The sequence below is a fragment of the Natrix helvetica genome (assembly GCF_964273705.1).
Source record: "Natrix helvetica genome assembly, chromosome: 2".
Taxonomy (NCBI): Eukaryota; Metazoa; Chordata; class Lepidosauria; order Squamata; family Natricidae; genus Natrix; species Natrix helvetica.
The window spans coordinates 29691531-29714016 of NC_138552.1; the positions used below are offsets into that span (position 1 = coordinate 29691531).

General features: G+C 40.2%; 1 protein-coding gene across 6 annotated transcripts in view; it reads right to left on the reverse strand.

Annotated features, from left to right (window-relative positions):
• The window catches only part of PDE4D (phosphodiesterase 4D), an 821955-nt gene that overhangs the window by 695299 nt on the left and 104170 nt on the right, over positions 1-22486 (reverse strand). For 5 of the 6 annotated variants that reach the window (XR_014174534.1, XM_081943197.1, XM_081943192.1 and 2 more), the window contains exon 2: positions 10698-10804. Coding sequence is in view for 4 of the 6 variants with exons in the window: in XM_081943197.1 (XP_081799323.1) it covers positions 10698-10739 (42 nt within the window). In the remaining 2 variants the exon portion in view is untranslated. Of the gene's footprint in view, positions 1-10693; positions 10805-22486 lie in introns of those variants that run through there. The other variant, XM_081943200.1, reaches the window with a different exon arrangement.

Here is a 22486-nt window from a genome sequence, read left to right on the forward strand (position 1 = left end):
GCCAGTTGATAGCGCCACAGCGGAGGCCCAAACTATAGTGACGCATAGAGGAGCATTCAAATGCAACCGGCTACAATTCGGCGTGAGCATTGCCCCAGGATTGTTCCAGAGCGTCATGGAATGACTTTTGCAAGGGATACCGGGAGTCGTCCCCTATTTTGACGACATCTTGGTGTCCGCTGCAAACGAGGAGCAATTAAATAAAACAGTCAGAACTGTTTTGGCCAGAATCAGAGAAAAGGGTCTCCGCCTTAAAAAGGAAAAATGCCAAATCAACGTGCCTAGCGTAGAATTCCTGGGTTATAGAATCGATGGTCAGGGAATACACCCCACTTCAAAGAAAATTAAGGCGATCCAGGACGCCCCCACACCACGAAATCAGACCGAGTTGCAGGCCTTCCTCGGATTACTTAATTTCTACAGCGTTTTTCTGAGGCAGAAGGCGACCGTTGCTGAGCCACTACACCGTCTACTCCAGAGGAACGCACCATGGAAATGGGGACGAGCCGAAGCTGCAGCTTTTGCCGGGGTAAAACGCCTGCTCACCACTGACTCACTGCTTGTCCAATACAGCCAGACCCTACCGCTGGTATTGACCTGCGACGCATCACCCTTCGGAGTTGGAGCAGTCCTCAGCCACAGGATGCCCGACGGAAAAGAAGCACCCATCGCCTTCTACTCCAGAACTCTTTCATCGGCCGAAAGGAATTACAGCCAAATGGACCGGGAAGTGCTGGCTGCTGTAGCTGGAGTAAAGCGTTTCCACGAATACCTCTACGGCCGCGATTTTGAACTAATTACAGATCACAAACCGTTGTTGGGACTTTTGGCGGGAAACCGCCCCACCCCGATCTCCCTTTCTCCACGCATGACCAGGTGGACTGTTTTCCTGGCTGCGTATTCATACAAATTGATTCATCGACCGGGCTCCACTCTAGGACACGCAGACGCACTCAGCCGTTGCCCATTACCTGACATTCTGCCAGACCCCACTCCAGAAGTACCGGTATTACTCATTGACTGTTTGGACTCGGGACCGGTTTCTTCATACGACGTTGCAAGATTCTCCTCTAAAGACAATGTAATAAAGCAAGTTCAAACTTGGGTTTGGAGGGGGTGGCCAAAAGGAAATGTGGGCCCAGAATTCAAAATGTTTTGGTCAAAACGGGACGAACTCTCAGTGTTACAAGGTTGTTTATTGTGGGGGGATCGAGTTGTTATTCCGTATGTTTTACGTAGAAATGTATTAGAGGCTTTACATGTGGGTCATCCGGGGATTGTTAGAATGAAGGCGTTAGCAAGAAGTTACGTTTGGTGGCCAAACATGGACAAAGAAATAGAAGAGTGGGTGGCCACTTGCGACCCATGCCAGGAATCGAGACCAGCACCCCCGGAAGCGCCCGCAACAGAATGGGAGAAACCTAAAGCACCCTGGTCGCGAATACACATCGATTTCGCAGGGCCATTCCAAGGTCAGACTTTCCTTATAGTTGTGGATGCATACTCTAAATGGCTAGATGTAGTCCTAATGACTTCAACCACGGCAGAGGCAGTCATTAAGGTTCTACGGCGACTTTTCGCCACTCATGGCCTGCCCGACCTCCTAGTCTCCGATAACGGGCCCCAATTCACGGCCATGCATTTCGAAACGTTTTTAGCAGGTCAGGGAATTCGGCATGCCCTCGTCGCGCCATTCCATCCGGCATCAAACGGACAGGCAGAGAGAATGGTGCGATTCGCAAAAGAGGCCCTCGCTAGGATGGGTCCAGGTGATTGGCAAACACGCATTGACCATTACCTCCTAATTCAGCATATCACCCCAAGCGCAACGACGGGTAGGAGTCCTGCTGAACTACTCATGGGCCGCCGTCTACGGTCTCACCTGGACCGTCTTCACCCAAATTACTCTGCCACAGCTCCCCCAGACTCCACAAGTAAAATTCGGTCTTTCAGCATAGGGGATTCAGTATACGCCCACAACTATGCAGGGGGAACATTGTGGATGCCGGCAAAGGTCATTGGCATCACGGGTCCACGATCGTATTTGCTAGAACTAGAAGATGGGCGGAACTGGAAAAGGCACATCGATCAACTTCGGGGTCGCCTCGCACACTCAGACCTTCGAAACGAAGACGAGAGTTCCCTGCCTACAGAAAGTCAACCTCGCGAGAGCCCCATCATAGAAAACTACGACACCTGCGAACCAAGCTTGGAACAAGAAAACACGCACGAAGCAGAGCAAACCCCAGACAACGCAACCGAGCAGACTCCAGAACGCCCTAGCAACGAAGGCACAAAAACCACTGAACGTGAAACAGGAAAAACACCCGATCCTGCAACCACTTCTAACCAACCCGAACTACGACGCTCCTCCCGAGCAAGACAAACACCCACATACCTAAAGGACTATGTTACCTACCGCAACGTTCCATCTAGGAGGGGAGGGGTGTTAGATATTAGCATACATCGTAGTAAGTCTCCCCTCTGGTCCGCTGCTACAGCGGGAAACAGGTATCGTTCTGATTGGTCGAGGGGCGTACCCGATCCCTATAAAAGGGGAACCCTCCGACCACAGAGCAAGCTGGATCATTACTACTACTAATAAAGAGCTGTTAAGTCACTACGTGTCCGCAGTCTGTCTCTCGTTGCCCAGATCCAACAACAATCAAGGCCATAAACACCTGGGCAATACCAGTTATAAGATACACAGCTGGTATAGTTAACTGGACACAAGCTGATTTGGACATTTTAGACCGAAAAACCAGGAAACTAATGACAATGCACTACAGTTTACATCCACGTGGTGATATTGATAGAGTATACCTACCCCGGAAATCAGGTGGCAGAGGATTATTACAAGTGAAGCAAATAGTTGAAGAAGAAAAACATGCACTGGCTGATTATTTAAAAGAAAGTCAAGAACATCTATTAATCAAAGTAAAGAACAAAAATCTATTGAAGGCCCAACAGACGAAACAAGAATACAAAAAAGATGTGATAAAATTAAGAATGGAGAGTTGGCAGAACAAAGCATTGCATGGCCAATTTCTGAAAAAATAAAAGATAAAGTGGACAGTGAAAAAACTTGGTTATGGTTAACAGCAGGTACATTAAAGAAAGAAACAGAGTCACTAATCCTGGCTGCGCAAGAACAAGCTATCCGCACAAATGCCATTAAGACCAAAATCGAAAAATCCTCTGATGATGCCAAATGTAGACTTTGCAAAGAGGCTGATGAAACTGTTGACCACATACTCAGCTGCTGTAAAAAAATCGCGCAGACTGACTATAAAATGCGGCACAATTCAGTGGCACAAATGATCCACTGGAATTTGTGCAAAAATTATAACATTAAAACAGCAACAAACTGGTGGGAACATAAGCCTGAAAAAGTCGTCGAGGGTCAGATGGTCAAGATCTTGTGGGATTTTCGCATACAAACGGATAAAATACTGGCGCATAATACACCAGACATCACACTGGTTGAGAAAAATAAGGTTACAATCATAGACATCGCAATACCAGGTGATAGCAGGGTCGCCGAGAAGGAATATGAAAAAATCGCAAAATACCAGGACTTAAAAATTGAAATTCAACGATTATGGCACAAACCAGCAGTGGTAATTCCAGTGGTAATCGGCACACTGGGTGCTATTCCAAAAGCACTGGAATTACATTTAAAACAGTTAAAAATTGACAAAATCACCATCAGTCAAATGCAAAAGGCCGCACTGCTTGGATCCGTACACATATTATGAAAATACGTTATGACGTCCTGGACCCCTGGGCGGGGCCCGACTAGTAATCAATGCCAAATCCGGCAAAACAACTGGCCGCTGTGATACAATTCTGTTGATGCAATAATAATAATAATAATTCAACGATTATGGCACAAACCAGCAGTGGTAATTCCAGTGGTAATTGGCACACTGGGTGCTATTCCAAAAGCACTGGAATTACATTTAAAACAGTTAAAACGTGACAAAATCACCATCAGTCAAATGCAAAAAGCTGCACTGCTTGGATCTGCACGTATATTACGAAAATACGTTATGACGTCCTAGGCCCCTGGGTGGGGCCCAACTAGTAATCAATGCCAAATCCGGTGAAACAACTGGCCGCTGTGATACAATCGTATAATAATAACAGGAGCCAGCACGGTGTGGAGGTTAAGGTACGAAGCTAGAAACTGGGAGACCATGAGTCCTTAGGCACAAAGCTACCGGTAGCTGGATAACCTTGGGCAAGTCATTCTGCCTCAGCCCTAAGACATAGGCAATTGCCAGTTTCCAGGAATCAAAAACTGACTCAAGGCAACCCCCTCCCTCCAAAAAAAAGAGAACAAATATGAATTTATCTGGATTTGAGCAATTTTAATTAAACTACTTTGACATTTTCAATTGTCACTTATTGATAAAATTACGGTAGGAGAAGAAAAGGCAGAATCTGAACGTGGAATCAAGAGAGGGAATCAGTTGGGAGTTGTTACATACCCACAATTCCTCCAGGTCCAAACCCCCACCCCCCAATTGAATTCCATTAACTCTTATCTAGCACCAGTTTAGTGCTGACCATTAGTTGACTGGACGTTCGTTGACGTTATTGTATCTAGGCTTGAGCAATAAATGCTAACTGGAACTTAATGTGTAGTCCTGATTCTTTGCATCTGACAATTACTAGTAATTTAATGGCTAGAACAGATGGTGGGTTGCAGACGGTACGCCCCGGTACTGGCATACCGGAACCTGCCTGGAGCATCAGGTACCGCCCACCCGCCCGAGCTCCTTACCTGTCCTTTAAGCCTTTAGCGCGCATGAAGCATACAACATTTGCGCAATGCTCCGCTGAGCAGCTGGAGCATTGCGGAGGTTTGCAGAGGCATCAGTTTTCCAACCGTTCACAGGGGCACTTGATTTCCCTACCTGGCCCCTAAGCTCGCCAGCGGCCGCTGACTGGCCTCCCGGTGCTGCCAGAACTGCGTGGAAGCGCGAGAAGCTGGAAATGCTCCAAGCAGCCTGGTTGACACGTGAGGAAGTCTATTTAGACGAAATAACTTCTTTCAATGGTAAAAACAAAAAACCTAGGTCTATCTAAGGCAGGGGTGTCCAAACTTTTTGCAAGGAGGGCCAGATTTGGTGAGGTGAAAATGTGTGGGGCCGATCATTCAGCCTGACATTCTTTGAACCCTTAACATTAAATGCAAATTAAGTACCGTATTTTTCAGAGTATAAGACGTATTTTTCAGAGTATAAGACGCACCAATATTTTGAAGAGGCAAATTAAAAAAAAAGTTTTTGCACTCTCCCAAAAATGGCCCATTTTTCACGAAAATGGGCCTTTTTTTTAAAGGGCATGAATAACCTTTAAGAGGCTTCTAGAGTGCTCCTGGGGGGGTAGGGGGGGCAAAGTTGAGCAAAAAATGGCCCGTTTTTTGCTCATTTATGCCCTCCGCAGCCCCCAGGATCACTCTGAAAACCTCCTAAAGGCTATGCACAGCCATTTTGGTGAAGGGGGCAGAGTTTTGGGAGGCAAAAAATGCTGTATTCAGTGTATAAGATGCACCCAGATTTTTAGCCTCTTTTTTGAGGGGGAAAAGATGTATCTTTATACTTCGAAAAATACGGTATTTTATGAAAGACTAAACAAATAACTCAGTGGGGAGAAGAGGCTGCGGGCCGCTTGCAATTTGAAAAAGGGCCGCATTTGGCCCCCGGGCCGCACTTTGGACATGCCTGATCTAAGGCTACAACTGTGGAAGAAAATTAAAAAGGCTACACTAAACTAATTAGGAGAAATCCAGCTTGCTATCCAAGGACTGGAAATCTCAAATACATCCTTTTAGGGCGGCTGAGTTTTTCAAACTGACCTCCAAAAGGAGCTAGAGGCGTAGCTACACTAAAGATTTAAACTCAGTCCTTGGGCAGCAAGCTGAAGTTAACCCATGCTTGGCCACTCCAAGCAGCGTCTAGGAGAACTGGGAGTTAATTATGGATTTTGGCAGATTTGATTATATGAAAGTAATTGGAAGCATTTAAACTTTTATTTTGCAGCCACAGATTTATGCAATTATTGCTGGATATTCCTTCTACATTTCAAAAGAGAAATTTGAGTCAGGATGTGCTGATTTTACATGACATATAATGATACTATTTAAGCTATCTCTGATATAAAATTGAAGGATGTCAAATTTGTATTGTTGGAAGATAAAATTAGGCAGTATATTGTTTTGGATATAACCCTTGAGAGCAGTTGTGGGTTTCAAATTATTTTAGAACCTCTTCTGTGGGTGGGGCCTACTTTGTGGGAGTGGCTTGCCGGCCATGTGACTGGATGGGCGTGGCCAACTTGTAAAATGTGGTGAAACTCACTTAACAACGCTCTTAAACTCTGGCATTTGAAGCACGCAAGTCTTAAAGCTGTCAAGTTACAAGACCCTTGCACCCCTAACCCTTTAGAAAAAAACCCCCAGGGTGTTCAAACTTGACAGCTTTAAACTTGTGGACTTCAACTCCCAGAATTCCTCCTCCAGTCATGTTGGCTCAGGAACTCTGGCACTGAAGTGTGCAAGTCTTAAAGCTGTCAAGTTACAAGACCCTTGCACCCTAACCCTTTAGAAAAAAAACCCAGCGGTGTTCAAGCTTGACAGCTTTAAAACTTGTGGACTTCAACTCCCAGAATTCCTCCTCTCGCTCTTCATCTTGATGATGTGCGAACGGGCGGGGGAGGGAGCTGGAACCAGTTCTAAATGGCACTGTAGATTTGCGGAACCTCTTCTGTAGAAGAAGTTAGAACTGGCAGGAACCCACCCCTGCTTGAAAGTGAGTCATAGAATAAATTGTAATTTCACCAAGAAATCTGCACCATGCACAACACTTGCCACAAATTATCAAGATCCGGCTTTCTCAAGAACCCAGCAAGAGATTATTACAAAGGTGAAAAGTTAAGAAAAATCTAGGTGTAGATAAAGGAAAGGAAATCAGTTACATCTCCATTCCCTGCTCTAAAATCTATTAAAATTCTCCTCTGATTAAAAAAAAAAAATCACATCTGTAGTTGGTTTGCTTTTTTCTTTTTTCAGGGCCAGTCTAATGAAATTAGAAATGATAACTAGATCACTTTTTTCATGACTCATTTATAATTATTTAAAGACCAATAGTATTTTCAAAATTGCATTCTCCCTTCCATTTTACGATTACTGAAAATATCACACCAGGCTTAAAACCGGTTATGCTTCTGTCCTACTGTTTATATCACTATGAATGTACAAAAGAAAGGGAGGTCATTTGTAAGTAAAATAAACATTCTAGTCAGCATAGCTTCTATATTGGCCAATTTGAACGGTTCTGTTCCAATGACAGATTCTTCCTATTTTGGTTCACTGGCTGGAAAGACGGAGAATCAAAGTACAGATAGTTTTGGATTTGCAACAGTTTGTATAGTGACTGTTCAAAGTTACCCCATTACTGGAAAAAGTGACTTATGACCATTTTTCACACTTACGACCACTGTGGCCTCCCCGTGGGGATGTGATCAAAATTCAGATGCTTGACAAATGAGTCATGTTTATGATGGTTGTAGTGTCCCTGGGTCACATGATCATGTTTTGCAACCTTCTGACCAGCAAAGTCAAAGGGGAAATCAAATTCGCACAACGACCATGCTATTAACGCAACAACTACAGTGGATTCATTTAACAACTCTGGCAAGAAAGGTCATAAAATGCGGGCAAACTCATTCAACAAACGTCTCACTTAGCAATGTAAATTTGGGGCTCAGTTGTGATCATAAGTTGAGGACTACCTCTATTATAACATTAGGATAAAAGATGGCTAATCTGGGAGTGTTCTACGCCAAGTGCCCAAACTGGAATGTGCACGCATGCGTGCGCCAGAGCACCAGAATGCAAAGACCAGCTGGCCGGTGCACATGCATGCACCAGCCAGTGCTCTTCTGTTCATACACGGCAGCCAGCTGGCCTTCGCATGCACCGGAATCCTGAAGATCAGCTGGCGATGGTGCACATGCCCACAGAGAGGGCTCTGCATGCCACCTCTGGCACATGTGCCATAGGTTTGCCATCATGGTTCTATGCTAGTTCAGTATTCTCATGCATGTCTTATTTATTTTATACCTTTCTCCTAATTGCACACATTTTTTTCCTTAGGTTTTTTTTTTTACAAAGTCCAAACTTCTTTCCAAAGCATTACAAATACTTAAACCTGACAAATGACAAATCATTATTGCAAGGAAAGCTGAGATGAACTTCACTTCCTCTGATATTAACCCAGCTTAATTGGAGAATGACATATTTAATTCAAAGAAAATAAGCACCCCCTGTGGCTTGCTGTTCTCATCTGGTGCATAGCAGCTTTCCAATTCAAACTGTTATTAAACCAAGGTGATCTTTGAATAATTATGGCAGTCTTCCACAAGAGACCTTTTTGCACTTTTAAATGTTCATTTCCCTTTTTCTCAGCTAAAGATGAAGCCAAATTAAGAACCCCCCCCCCCCCCTTCCTGGATTTCAACCACTCCCTTTTGCTTTGGCTGCAGTCCTGGCTTGGTGTTCTGCTCAACCTAAATTTACTAAGATCTCTAGTTTGGTAGATTCCCCTGATTCTTTATCCCTCTTGGATCAATTAAAAGAAAAAAGAAAACACCAAACTTCATTATTTTGCCAGTCTCCAGAACAGAAAGAAAAAGGTCTGGGTTTTTGTTTTTTGCATAGTTTTAAATTTTTGGTTTTCTATTTATCTTTTTATTATTTATTTATTATTTATTTATTTATTTATTTATTTATTTATTTATTTATTTATTTATTTATTATTTATTTATTTATTTATTTATTTAATTAAATTTGTTAGCCGCTCCCTCTCCACAAAGGGACTCGGGGCGGCGTACAATAAATAAAAACACATATTATAAAATTACACATTGTACGGATCTGTAAGCTGCCCAGAGTCACCTTATTAGAGAAATGGAGGGGAGGGGATATTAAACAAACAAACAAACAAATAAATAAAATAATAAATAAATACACACACACAGTAGTTTTGCCTCATTTTAAAAGAAAAAGAAAAAAAAATCCGTGTCCTTCTTTGTCCTGTTCTGTCAACAAACCTGAGGGAGAAAAAAGCCCAACATTTTTCTCTCTCCACAAATGGCAGCAAAAAGTACCAATCAGTGGCCAGAGGGAAAAGGATGTTCCTACTGCAGATGTAGTAGCCAAGTGGAATTGGAAGGAATTGAAATGCATCACACACACATGGGTCAGTGTGACTTGAGCTGGCACAAGATGGAAAACACTTTCTGAAGCAGAAAAAGACAGAAAACAGAGGTCGGCTGAGGGTGGGTGCCATGTATCTCCCTCACTGTTCGAAAAGGATGAGAAATACAAAACTCCCCGTTTTCCAAGAAACTGTGCTCAGATTCCCCCATAAATACTGTCCCCTCTCTTTAACACACATACCAATTTCCTATAGCTTTGCAACATAATTTAAGCAGCCCACTTCACGTCAAATATTACCATGCACACTTCACTTATAAGCATCAGCATATGGTGCAAAACCAGCACTGCTGAACCCATCCACACAACCACTGTGGCACTCTGGGCTCAAAGCCATTATCAGCTAGGCACACACTTTCAAGCCCCTTGCTTCTTCTGAGTTGTGTGGTGTCATTTCTAAAGGGCAGGAGAGAGAAAAAGCTAAACTGTGAAGTATTTTTCATGGTTGTCTTCACATAACATTAGCAAACAAAAGAACATTAAAGCAGAACCAATAGACTCCGTGTGGCTTTTATGTATGTAAATTTTCTGGCTACTTCTCAGTCAAAACACACACTTGTTCCTTATGGCTAATGCATAGGTTGTGACATCCTATGAAATCAGAAAAGGGACATGAGAATGAAATTGCAACACTACTTCTAAAGCAATAAATGGAAAAAAAGGAGAGAAGGAAGGAAAACTTCTCCATTTACCAAAATAATAATAATCATAGTTAATAATAATTTAAGTTACTATTAATTAACATAACATAGCTCGTGCTCCCACAACAAACATAATAGAGTGACACTTTGAAACTGAATAGAAACTACTGCAAACTTATTCTGTGATTGGGATTTTTGTGATACTAGCATTTAAAACTGGCAATTTCTTAGAGGTGTGATACTTTTGCCAAACATGACAACATGATAAAATATGTGTTGCTATGCCAAAGCATATTTTAAAATAATGTAAATTAACAAATTCCTGATCAGGAAGAATAATTTACCTTGATTTTGTTTTGTTTTTTCAAAGACACACATTAATCAGCAGATAGGATAAATTCAAAAAGAAAAAAAATATGTTATACAAATGTTCAGATCACTTCCAGGTTCAAGAGTGCTGTGACCAACTCTGCTTCCTTTGCTTTTAATTGCTGCAATATTCTATTCATTTCAATTATTGCTGGCTATCCTGAATAGTTTGTAGCTACAAGGAGGCAATTGTACAAATTCAGAAAGCAAAGAAAAATGGAAAAGAGAAAGAGGGGGAAAAAAACATTATTGTAGACATCTTGTTGATAAAAAGCCGTAGCATGAGTTCATCAAAACTGTCGAAACAATGTTATTAATGCAAGCACACAAACCTTGTAAGAAGAAACACAACTGATTGAATTTATAAAGATGAAGGGAGGGTTACACAACCACTTACTTACACTTTTACTTCTGACAGAGAGAGAGTTTGTATCCTTGCTCATGATGTTGCAGTTGCTGATCTGGTTGGGATTTTAGCAGCAGAAGTTCCAACAAGAGCAAATTTCACCTAATACAAAGAAAATATACTATTATAGTTTCACACCATCTTTCAAGGTGCTGTGTTTCTGAATTCCTATGTTCTCCTAACAGAATGCTTTTAATGATGCTAAACTATCATTCCCATCATCCTGAGCAACATGAATTTCCTAATGGATCAGCCAAATGAAACAAGGCTGCTGTATTAACTTGGCATCAAGAGCTTTCTGAGATAGCATACCAACACCCTCCAAACAAATTAGATGCGTGTTTTCCATTTGAGATGGCGCCTTTATATGAACTTTAGCACAACGCTATATACCATTCATACTTAAACTATATTCCAGTTCTCTGAATCAGTATTAATAATTTGTACTTGTAAAACATATGTAAAACACATTCCCTGGGGACTATTTGGTGAAATGGAATGCAATTAACATATAAAACTGCAGTACAAGACTATGTACAAACATGAAACAAAGAATTAAAACGAGTTAGAAACAGCAAATGTAAATGGGACTTGGTCCCAAATAAATGGATTGTGGTGTTCTTTAAACATTTTTTGACATTTGTATAAATACTTGGCCTTAAAGCTGAGGACATTCTTTTCCAACTGATAAACAGAAAGACCTAAGCATAAAACAGACCATTTGTTTATAACTTAAACCATATATTTAAAGTTATACATGGGTAGCACTCATATCATGTGCTGACTCTCTCTCTCTCTCTCTCTCTCTCTCTCTCTCTCTCTCTCTCTCTCTCTCTGATACACACACACAAGCACAAGCACACATAAACACAAACACAGGAAAGTATACTTCCTTTGAATAAAGTCTGAATCAACATATTCATTCAAGAGCAATGCACTGAACAGTTTCAATTATTGTCCCCTCTTGTTATCATTCTGAAAGACATTAGTAAGGATATCTCAAAGGTGTTTTTTCAAACATGGAAAAACCATCACCTGGATGACTGAGAATCTCCATAGACATTAGTGAGGATAGTAATTTGGCACCGTTTTTGGAGTGTGATGTTCAGCACACTATACAAAGGCCAAAAGCAGTTTTCAGTCTGAAAGAGGCTATGCAAAAACCCCAGATAAGCATCTCTTTTCACTTCAAATAGCAGGGTGAATAAATTCTATTGTTTGGCTAATTTTTACATCAAGAATTCTGTGAGACAGAGCCCCAAAGGCCCATCTAAAACAATTATCTTGGTTATTTTAAAAGACGTACAGCAAGCAAGATGGGCCATTTATTTGTCAGTAAATAATTCATCCATACTTTAAACCCAATATTTAAAGGTTAAAGGCAAGATGTTGTTTCCAAACGAAAATCATAATGCATAATCTTTCTGCAGCAAGGAGGAGGAAAAAAAATTATTCAAATAGCTCAACATGCTTGGTCTGAGTCATCCATTGATCAGCACTGGATTGGCAAGATATAATATTTGCTTTCTTTAAAGCACAGCTGGAAATGCAGTTTACAGATGTTTGATTTTTCAAACACATCAGAAGCAAGCTTAAAAGGTAATAGAAAAGATCACAGCATCCCTGCTGATAAAAACTACCACTGAGAAAATCATATTCATGTGCAATGTATGGCTACAAAGCGATTTAGGAAGCATATGAACCTATATGACTCTGATGATGTTATGAACTAGCAATAAGAGCTAAAGGCATATGGAAATCACAGCCTATTAGCAGCAGGTAGTAAAGACTAGCATCAGAATCAGGACTTAATTGTTTTAAGGAAAACTGAACCTGTATATTGGATTTGCTTCTGAAATTTACTGAAGTTATCCAATATGGAGACAAGGAATATAATTCAAAAAAAATAGTCTAAAGGATAGACATATTGTAACATTAATTATTATTTTAATACTAGGTTTCAGTCAGTTCCTTACTTGGAACATTCTGGTCTCTCTTGAGCTTTTAAAGAAATATATTTTGGGTGCATTTTGTGGGGTAGTGATGAGACATGTTTAAACATGGTTGAATCAGATTTGGAGAAAATTGAGTTCATTTTTGTGACTTTCCTTCTGCCTTTTTGCTTGTTACAGATTGCATGTATATCCTTCTTTTTGTCTGCCCTTTCAAAGAGGGTCTCCTTTAATGTTATTCCAGCAGAAGGAAGTCTATGAAGTAGGTTGATAATTGGTCAAGTCATTGAGTAAGCCCCACAGCTGAGAAGGGACCATACCTAGATCTCTTCAACTTTTTAATCACTTATTACAATGACTGTCATACTCAGATGTTTGCATATTTTCTTTTGGCACAACTTATAAACTCTTTTTATTTATTTTTTTATCTGAAAAATAGACAGTAATGGAAGGTGAATGTATAAATGAGACCCCAGAATAGCTGATATTACTTATAACAGTGTTACCTTGGTAGATATGGGACCGAACATGTACTAGTTGAGATTATTAAATCTAATCCCAATACTTTTGGTTGTAGATATAATTTGAGCTGTATCTACACAGGAAATAAACCTTTCACATTGACAGTAGCCAATTTAATGTGACCTGTCTATTTACTTACTTACTATATGTACTTTGAGAGCAAAAGACCTTGCTATAGAAATAAGTATAGCCATACAAATAACAACAATAGCATCAACAATAGTCTTCGTTTTTACTTAGTGAAATGATATTTAAGGACTCAAGAATTCTTTCTCAATTTCTGGCTTGGAATTCTGATGACTTCTGTGAGCACACTTTTGTCACTTCAAATCAATGAAGAAAAAAAAATATATCCCAATTTTATATGTCAGAGGATTCCCACCTGCCCCTTTTATTGTAAAGATGACAGCTAAAAGCATGGTATTCCAGGCAGGCTCTTAAAAGTGTTTGCTCTGGAGAAATCTACTTTATATTCTTGTCAGATTCTGTTGATACTCAAGGTCAAATTGTTAATCCAGACACAGGGGCTATCGAGGCAACATCTTTATGCCAAAGATGCAGAGTGTTTTATTTGATGTTCTAGGAAATAAATAGGTATGTTATGCATTTAAATTATGTCTCAAATAGAGCCATGGTATTGCTTTTTTAAAATAACCAGAACAATTTTAAATGGTCATGAAAGAAGCTGCCTACTTACATGCTTCAGAAACTAAGCATGAAATTGTTTGTCTGTTATGAAAAGAGGCCAGACTGAAAGCAGTTTAAGGATGCTTTTATCAACTTCCTTTAGGGCAAAGTTTATTTGACAACTGAATAATAAAAAAATAGATCTCCACTCTTAGTGCAAGAGCTGCTTATGGCCTCTCTAGGCAAAAGGCCACATCTCATTATCTTATTGGTGGGTTTTTATTGTACAGGATATGTGTGCTTCATGTCTAGCATGTGTTTACAATCTCTGAGCAGCTTTTTTTTCAACACAGGAAAAATCAAGGAAATTGCAACATATAAAATGTTAATTATTATAATTTATATAACCAGGAAGACAGGGAGGAAAGGGAAAATCCAATGTATTGCATTAAGGAAATTATTTTATAAGGAAAGGAGAAAGGAAAGGGAAAAGGAAAGGGAAAAGAACCAAAATCAAAACCATAAAAGACAGACTAAGAATTCAAATTAAAATAGGCAAGAAAATGGTAAAAGAACCTCTGTCTACTCTATACAAGTTGAAATCACTAGAACCTGACAAATTATATCCAGGGGTGGGTTCTGGTTTCTTCTACTGCCGATTCGCTTAGGGACGTTCTTCAGGAGCGCGTGCATTACGCACGCATGTGCAGTAGGTTAAAAAATGCTTCTGTGCAGAAGCAAAAAACAAGATGGCAGCACCTACGGCGCCGCCAATAGAACTGGTTCAGGGGTGTGGCCGGCTGCGTTACTACTTACTCGGCCAAACCGGTCCAAACCAATAGGAACCCATTTACGATTATATCCCAGAGTTCTGAGAGCTGGGAAATGTCATTTCAGAACCACTGAACCATATCTTTCAAAGATCCTGAAGCACTACCAGAGGACTGGGAAAGAGCTGAGGTAGATCCCATCTTCAAAAAAGAGGGGGTGAAACAGATCCAGGAAACTACAGACCAATCAGCCTGACGTCAATACCTAAGAAGATCCTGAAAAAGATAATAAAACAACAACAGATCTGTGAACACCTAGAAGCAAGCAAAGTTATAACCAGAACCCAATATAGATTTGTCAAAAATAGATCATGCTGAACAAATCTTATTTCATTCTTTGACAAAGTTAACTAAATTAGTGGACCAGTGAAATGCTGTGGGTGTAAGGTGTTTGACAAAGTAGACCACAACTTATTTCTTGGTAAGCTGGAAAAATGTGGGATAGATAGCATCACCACCAGATGAATTCATAACTGGCTGACAAACCACATTCAATGTATAGTCCTTAATAGAATTACATCTACATGGAGGGAAGTAAGCAATGGGTACCCTGAGGTTATGTTTTGGGCCCAGTATTCCTCAATACCTTTATAAAAAATTTAGATGAGGGAATAGAAGGGGAACACCAAATCTGCAGACAACACCAAACTGGCAGGAGTATCCAACACTCCAGAGGATAGGCTTAAGATCCAGATGGATCTCAACAGACTTGAACACTGTGCCCTATCCCACAAAATAAAATTCTATGTAGAGGAAAGTAAGGTTGTACACTTAGAGGGGGGAAACCAAAGGCACAGGTACAGATTAGGTGGAACTTGGCTCTGTAGCAATAACTGCAAGAGAGATCCTGGAGTCCTAGTGACAATCACTTAACTATGAGCCAGCCTTGTATTGCATCCACCAAAAAAGTCAATGTAATCCTAGGCTGCATTAGCAGAGAAGTTCAAGATCAAGTGAAATCTTAGTACCACTTTATAAGGCCTTGGTAAAACCACGCTTGGAATACTGCATCCAGTTTTGATCACTACACTATAAAAAGATGTTGAACCTCTAGAAAAATGCAGAGAAGAGCAATAAAGATGATATAGGGGGCTGGAAGCTAAAACATAAAAGACCAGTTGCAGGAATTGGGTATGTCTAAGCTAGTGAAAAGAAGAACTAGGGATATGATAGCAGTTCTCCAATATTTGAGGGTTGCCACAAAGAAGGAGGAGTCAACTTATTCTCCAAAGGACCAGAAGACAGGAAGAAGGAAGACAGCAAGCAGGGGTTGGAAACTAATCAAATAAAGAACCAACCTAGAACTAAGGAGAAATTTCCTGATAGAACAATAAATCAGTGGAATGGCTTGCTGCAGTAGTTATGGGTGCTATCAGGAGAGGCGAAAGGAGAGAGAGGAGAGGAGAGGGGGGAAAAGGAAAAGGAAATTTATACCTATGGAGGGAGAAAGAGAGAGAGAGACTTTATTTGTTGGCCTGTGTATTTGCTAGATAACTATGGATGAACTGGTTTTCAGTTGATATTTTTCTTCCCTGTGAATAAAAATATGAAGGTCACACTTCATGACCAGGCAAGGATCAGAAGAAACAATTTTATTATTAGGATACCTAGCAGAAAATACCTTATCAGGTTATTGAAGCTTCATGTGATGCTCCTTTAATAGTTTGCGGCGCACAGTCCCTTATCTTCTCACATTCTGAAGTTGCTTGTGCAGTTACAGCATACAAAATATTCACAGGGATGTGAGTGTTGCATTAGGTAGGGAGAAGAAACCTCTTCAGAATAACAGAAAAACAGAGTTGGGGGGGGGCGGACCTTGGAGGTCTTCTGCTTAAAGAAAAATCCTGTACCATTTCAGACAAATAATTATCCAATCTCTTCAGAAAATGGATTCTGAGTATCATTTAACAAAAACAGAGATTGATATTAATTGTTCAGATCTGTTGGGATATGCTCCTCTTGTCCCTTGCAATCATAAATAATTCAAAGCAGCTTATATAGAAAAGTACGGAGAAAATATCCCCATTTGATTGTAACTATTGCTTTAAAAAGTGAAAAAAGTGCTTTTCCACCTCATCCATAAACAAACTTTCTGAACTCCCACGTACTGGACCACTTCCTACTTATAAGTTGCACTTTGTTCCAGTATATGTAGATGTTCAAGCATTTTGACCCATCTACACATTGCACCTATCCTGATTTGCTTTATCATAGTTAATTTTGTTGTTAGTTAGTTAGTTAGTCATGTCTGACCTATCGCAACCCCATGGACAACGTCCCTCCGGGCCTTCCTGTCCTCTACCATCCTCTGGAGTCCATTTAAGCTCACACCTACTGCTTCAGTGACTCCATCCAGCCACCTCATTCTCTGTCGTCCTTTTCTTCTTTTGTCCTCAATCTTTCCCAGCATTAGGCTCTTCTCCAGTGAGTCCTACCTTCTCCTTAGGTGGCCAAAGTATTTGAGTTTCATCTTCAGGATCTGGCCCTCTAAAGAGTAGTCAGGGTTGATCTCCTCTAGAACTGACCTGTTTGATCACCTTGCACAGTCCAAGGAACTCGCAGGAGTCTTCTCCAGCACCAGTTAATTTACCAGTTAAATACTTTAATGAACAATAATTGGTTCGCCTTATATACGCTAAACTACAAACCACAGTTTTAAAATGCCAATTGCTAGGTTCACAAAACCCACTGCAGAAAAGCCCACCTTTACAGCTCCTCCTGAAAGTCATTTTTATAGAATACTGTTATGTATTTTAAGTAACATCTTAACAGCACATCCTCCCCTTAAATAATTTAGCTATTAAAAGGAATAAAAAGAAAAACAATGAAAGTGAATAACATTGCTTTTAGCACACAATACCTAAGAAATTTATGCATATTAGGCAGAACTGTACTTTCTCTGCCTAACAGTAGGATTGGCCCTTGATCTCAGCCTAAGGCAAAAATCCTTTTATTGCTTGTGCAATGCAAAATAAATATTCAGATTTTGTCCTTGAAAATCACGTTTGCTTACCAAAGTTTTAATCCAACATTATATAGAGTAAAAACTCCTGGAAAAGTATATGATATGGATTACCTTAACAACTGTTCAGTTTTTCAGGAGGTGGAATAATTGAGCTTCCTCTAGTACAGTGTATAATTTTTTAAAACATTCACAGCTTCTCCAAATAACTTCGTAATTTACAACTAAAACACAAACTACACTAGGATTCAAAAGAGTATTGAACATAACATTAACTTAGCAGGTATCCTTAAAATCTTCTTTGGAAGTAAAGAAAAATCTTTAGGTAAGTAATCGAAAAATCTTGGGGTAGAAAGTCATAGAGGAAAACAGAAGAAAACCCATTTTGCACTGCATTACGTAACTTTTTAAAGCAGGTGTCACATTTTGCTTCTTAAAAACAGCATTCTGCTTTTAACGTGCTCTGGTTTAACCTAAATTCCTAGATGTGGAAGAAAAGTCATTTTGAAAAGCAGTCATCCTTTTACATCCCTGCAATGAGCTGACAACCCGTTACTTTCCTGGCCGCAAGTGGAAAAGGAGCTGTCCATTGGCTGCTCCCTGTGCTCTAATCACAGATCCAGAGGAAACCATGCCTCTTCTCCCCACCCCACCCAGTTTCTCTGCCGATAGGTCAGTGGTGAAATTCATTTTTTTTTATTACCGCTTCTGTGGGCAAGACTTGATGGGTGTGGCAGGGCGAGGATATTGCAAAATCTCCATTCCCACCGCACCCTGAGGCTAGCCAGAGGTGGTATTTGCTGGTTTTCCAAACTACTCAAAATTTCTGCTACCAGTTCTCCAGAACCTGCTGAATTTCACCCCTGCTATAGGTCCTTTCCAGCAATCTGCATCATCACTGCACGTCACCCTGAAGATGCTAGTCTGGCAGCATCTGAGAAAACATTTGGCCACAGCATCAGCCTGCCCAGAAGACCAGAGGAGACCTAGCTCTTCTTCTACCCTTGATCCTGGCCAAGCAAGCCATTCTCCCTGAGCCCAAAGCTATGCAAGGCTAAACCTTAATGGAAGCAAACTGTGGTTCCAGAATACCCATCTCACAGAAGACCCATATATTTGGTTTTCCACAATATTGTCATTCACACAAAAGAAAAAAAAAACTCAACTGCACGCCAAAGGGGTCTCGTCTCTCTGGCAGCTACCGGTAGAAACAAAGTGGGCCGTCCTACAGCATGCCAATCAGAGCCCAGGACCCACTTCATCTAGTCAGGATGGACTATATTTATTGGTTTGCCATGGAAAACATTCTCTCTTTTTTTGGTTCAATCATCTTGATCCAGTTTCAGCCTGCTTAGAACCAAAACACAGGACTATTTAAATGTGGCCTATTATTTTTTCCATTCAAAACATTATAATGCAGATTTGCTTCCCCTGAAAAATGTCTCTGGATGTACATATTCTATAAATGTCAATGGTTACCTTTTTTTCTCATAACAAAAAGACCTATATTCAAAAATATTATTTTATTTATTAGATATTTTTTCTGCTTTTATTGCTTTATGAGTTACTCAAGGCCACAAACATTCCTAATACTCCTTCTTTCTATTTTCCCCACAACAAAAAAATCTGTGAGGTGAATTGAACTGAGATTGCATGGAGAATATAAAACTGGACTTATGTTAGTTCATCACATTTGGTTTTAGCTTATTATGACGTATAAACCAGATTGTTTGGTCTGCTCAGAAAATCATGACTAAAACAACTCATGCCTTATAATGTGTGAATTTATCCAGTCTAACATAGCAAACCTTGATTAAGCCACCAAGAATCTTTTCTATTCCAGTGGCATAGAAATATGTTAAACAAATCAATCAATCAATTAATTAATTAATTGAGAACATTCTGTGTTTACATAAAACACAAGCCCAAACTATCCAATTACATTTTAGCCAGTATATTCTGTAAACTAATGGTGTGGTTAGTTTGGGTTTTGTGTGCTGTGCAATCCCAGAATCCCAAGAAGTTACACTGAATAAGTTACTTTTGAATAAGATTGCAATACATTCATACAGTAGGCCAGATCAAATCCACAGTTTGGTACAAAGTATAAACCCAGGCATCCTTATCTTTTTCCTTCTATTTCAGACACAAGATCCATATCCTTCTCTACAATGCTACTCCTCCATTACTTAGCATACCATGTTTTCCCAAAAATAAGGCAGGGTCTTATTTTCTTTTGACCGCCGAAATAAGCACTTAGCCTTCTTTTTGGGGAGATCTTATTATTTTTGAGGTCGAGGAGGAGGCCAGTGTGGTCACCTCATCGCTGCTGCTGTGTTGCAATATTTTCGGGAATGGCTTGTTTTCAAGGGAGGAATTATTTTAGCGCATGCACTTAAAAGCCCCATTGGGTTTATTATCTGGGGAGATTTTATTTTGGGGGAAATAGGGTAGTAGAAAGAAACAATCCTGAGAAGAATTATCGTCATCAGAAAAAAATAATCTCTGGGCCAATTCCTTCATATTGTTACTTCTCTGCTTCCATTATAAGCAATTGTCAAGAAGATGACCAGAGTCAATCTCCTCTTTCCCTGTCATCTTACTCAAGATCTGTATTTCCAGGCTGCCATTAGTATTGGCAAAATAGGCATCTGTTCCATGTTGTCCAGTAGTTTAGCACTAGGAAAAGTAGGTGGACTTCCTAGAACTCCATGGACCACAGAGCAGGTAAGAGAACCATTTGGAACGGAAGCTGCTGGTCGCCTACCTGTGCCCCAAAGAAGAGCAAATAATGGTACTTTTTCTTAACCCAGTGCTAGGATACATTCAGTATTCACATAATGTCTAGCAGGTTTTCTGCAAATTAAACAATGTATTACTAGCAAAAGGAATCCACTCTCGTGGCAAGAGAATGAAGCCAATGGTAGCTGAAAACTTCCTGTATGCTGTTTGTTCTGGAAATCAATGCTGCATTTGGATATTTTTGCTACCCATTACTTCTTCTGCACTGCCAGTTTGGTACAATTAGCAAGAAATTTAATTTCATGCTGTTTTACTGCACATTATTGCAATCTAAAAAGGCAGTAAAGAGAAGCTGAGCTGTTTCTATGAACAATCATCTTTCAAAAGGGCTAGTGGGAAAAAGACTAAAGATGCTTTTTTGAAAGGCAGGCCTCGGACAGCCCTTACCCTCTGCAACTCTGGGATAGTTTCCAGATGAAGCATTTTGTTTGCTTTTTCATTTATGTTAGTATATTTAATAGGTATTTGTTATATGCAAATGGTCTGTGCATGTGCCAGAGATTTGGCAGGGCAGGATAAAGCAATGTTGTTGTTATTTGCGAAGTCGTGACCGACCCATCGCGGCCGCATGGACAACGTTCCTCCAGGCCTTCCTGTTCTCTACCATCCTCTAGAGTCCATTTAAGCTCACACCAACTGCTTCGGTGACTCCAGCCAGCCAACTCATTCTCTGTCGTCCCCTTCTTCTTTTGCCCTTAATCGTTCCCAGCATTAGGCTCTTCTCCAGTGAGTCCCAAAGCAATACATTGTGGAAAAGCAGTATATAAGTCTAGCACATCAGTAAATTATTTAGCCAAAAGGATTTTAGACAAGCATTTCATATCAGCGGTCTCCAACCTTTCCAGCTCTCTGGACCGGCACTGGCAATAGTGTGTGTGTGTATAGTTTCACATGTGTGCCGCTTGCACTAATGCAGCTTCACACACTTGCACAGTGCTTGCATGGCCCAGTTCCCAACAGGCCATGGCCCGGCAGAAGACTGTGGACCAGGGGTGAGGGTCCCTTGTTTTATATAAACTATCCAATGGGTTAATTTACCATTCAGCATGTTTTACAGGCCTAAACACAGGAAAACTGAGTAAATGATAGCTAAGGTAATAACTGGTGTATATGCTGAGAACATCAGAATATCAGCGACTTTTTGTGGGCAGGATAGTTGCTCATAGGATTTTCTGCCTCAGATCACCAAGCCGAGTATTGGTCTTTGATGCCAGGTCATCGACAGCAAAAGTAATGTATGTTTCTCTGCCTCAGGCTATAAAATGTCAGACCAGTTCTTCATACGAAAATGAGCACAAGGCTGGGGAAGCTTCTTCCTTTTTTCCTACTTTTCCCACCATGTCTCTTTGTTGATTACTACAGCATAAAAGCATTTAATGCAACAAAGCACAAATGAGAAAAAAAATAAGGGTGCTTCCCCATATGCTCTTCCTCCTGTGAAGAGTAAACATATACTTCTATTTTATGCACACAACACAATGAAACATCTGTTGTATTCCCCTAAAACATCAAGCCAAAACAAACTACATTACAGTTTAACAGGATAGTCTGGCTCAGAAACTATTCTAAAATATTAGCTTTTTACTTGGTCTCTGTCTTTATGTATTATGCTCATAGTATGTATTAGAGCAGGACAGAGCAGTGGATGTAATCCACAAGGGGTCACGTTCCCTTCAGTCTGACTTTTCTATATGCTTTCACAAGTACAACTTGAATTGAAATTTGGATAATCACAACTACTGTGGTCAGTTCACAATGTTTACTATTAAAATCGAGTACTTAAAAAAAAAGTCATTCCTTATTTTTTTTTAAAGCCAAAAGTTAGCTAGAAAGAGTATAGAGTTCAATTATGTGTCCTCATTACATGTCATTAACTCTTCGAAATGGAAATGCGCATACACATTGTGAAAACATTTCCATTAGTAAAAAGCTACTTTATAGCTTCTGATACTAATGCGATGGTCCCTTCCTATGCTCTTATTCTTTGTGCATTATTCTGGGTTGGTTGATAAATAAGAGAAGCCTTGGAATATGAAAATATTAAACCATTAATCCAAATGATTGATGGACTGCATGTACTGGAAATTCT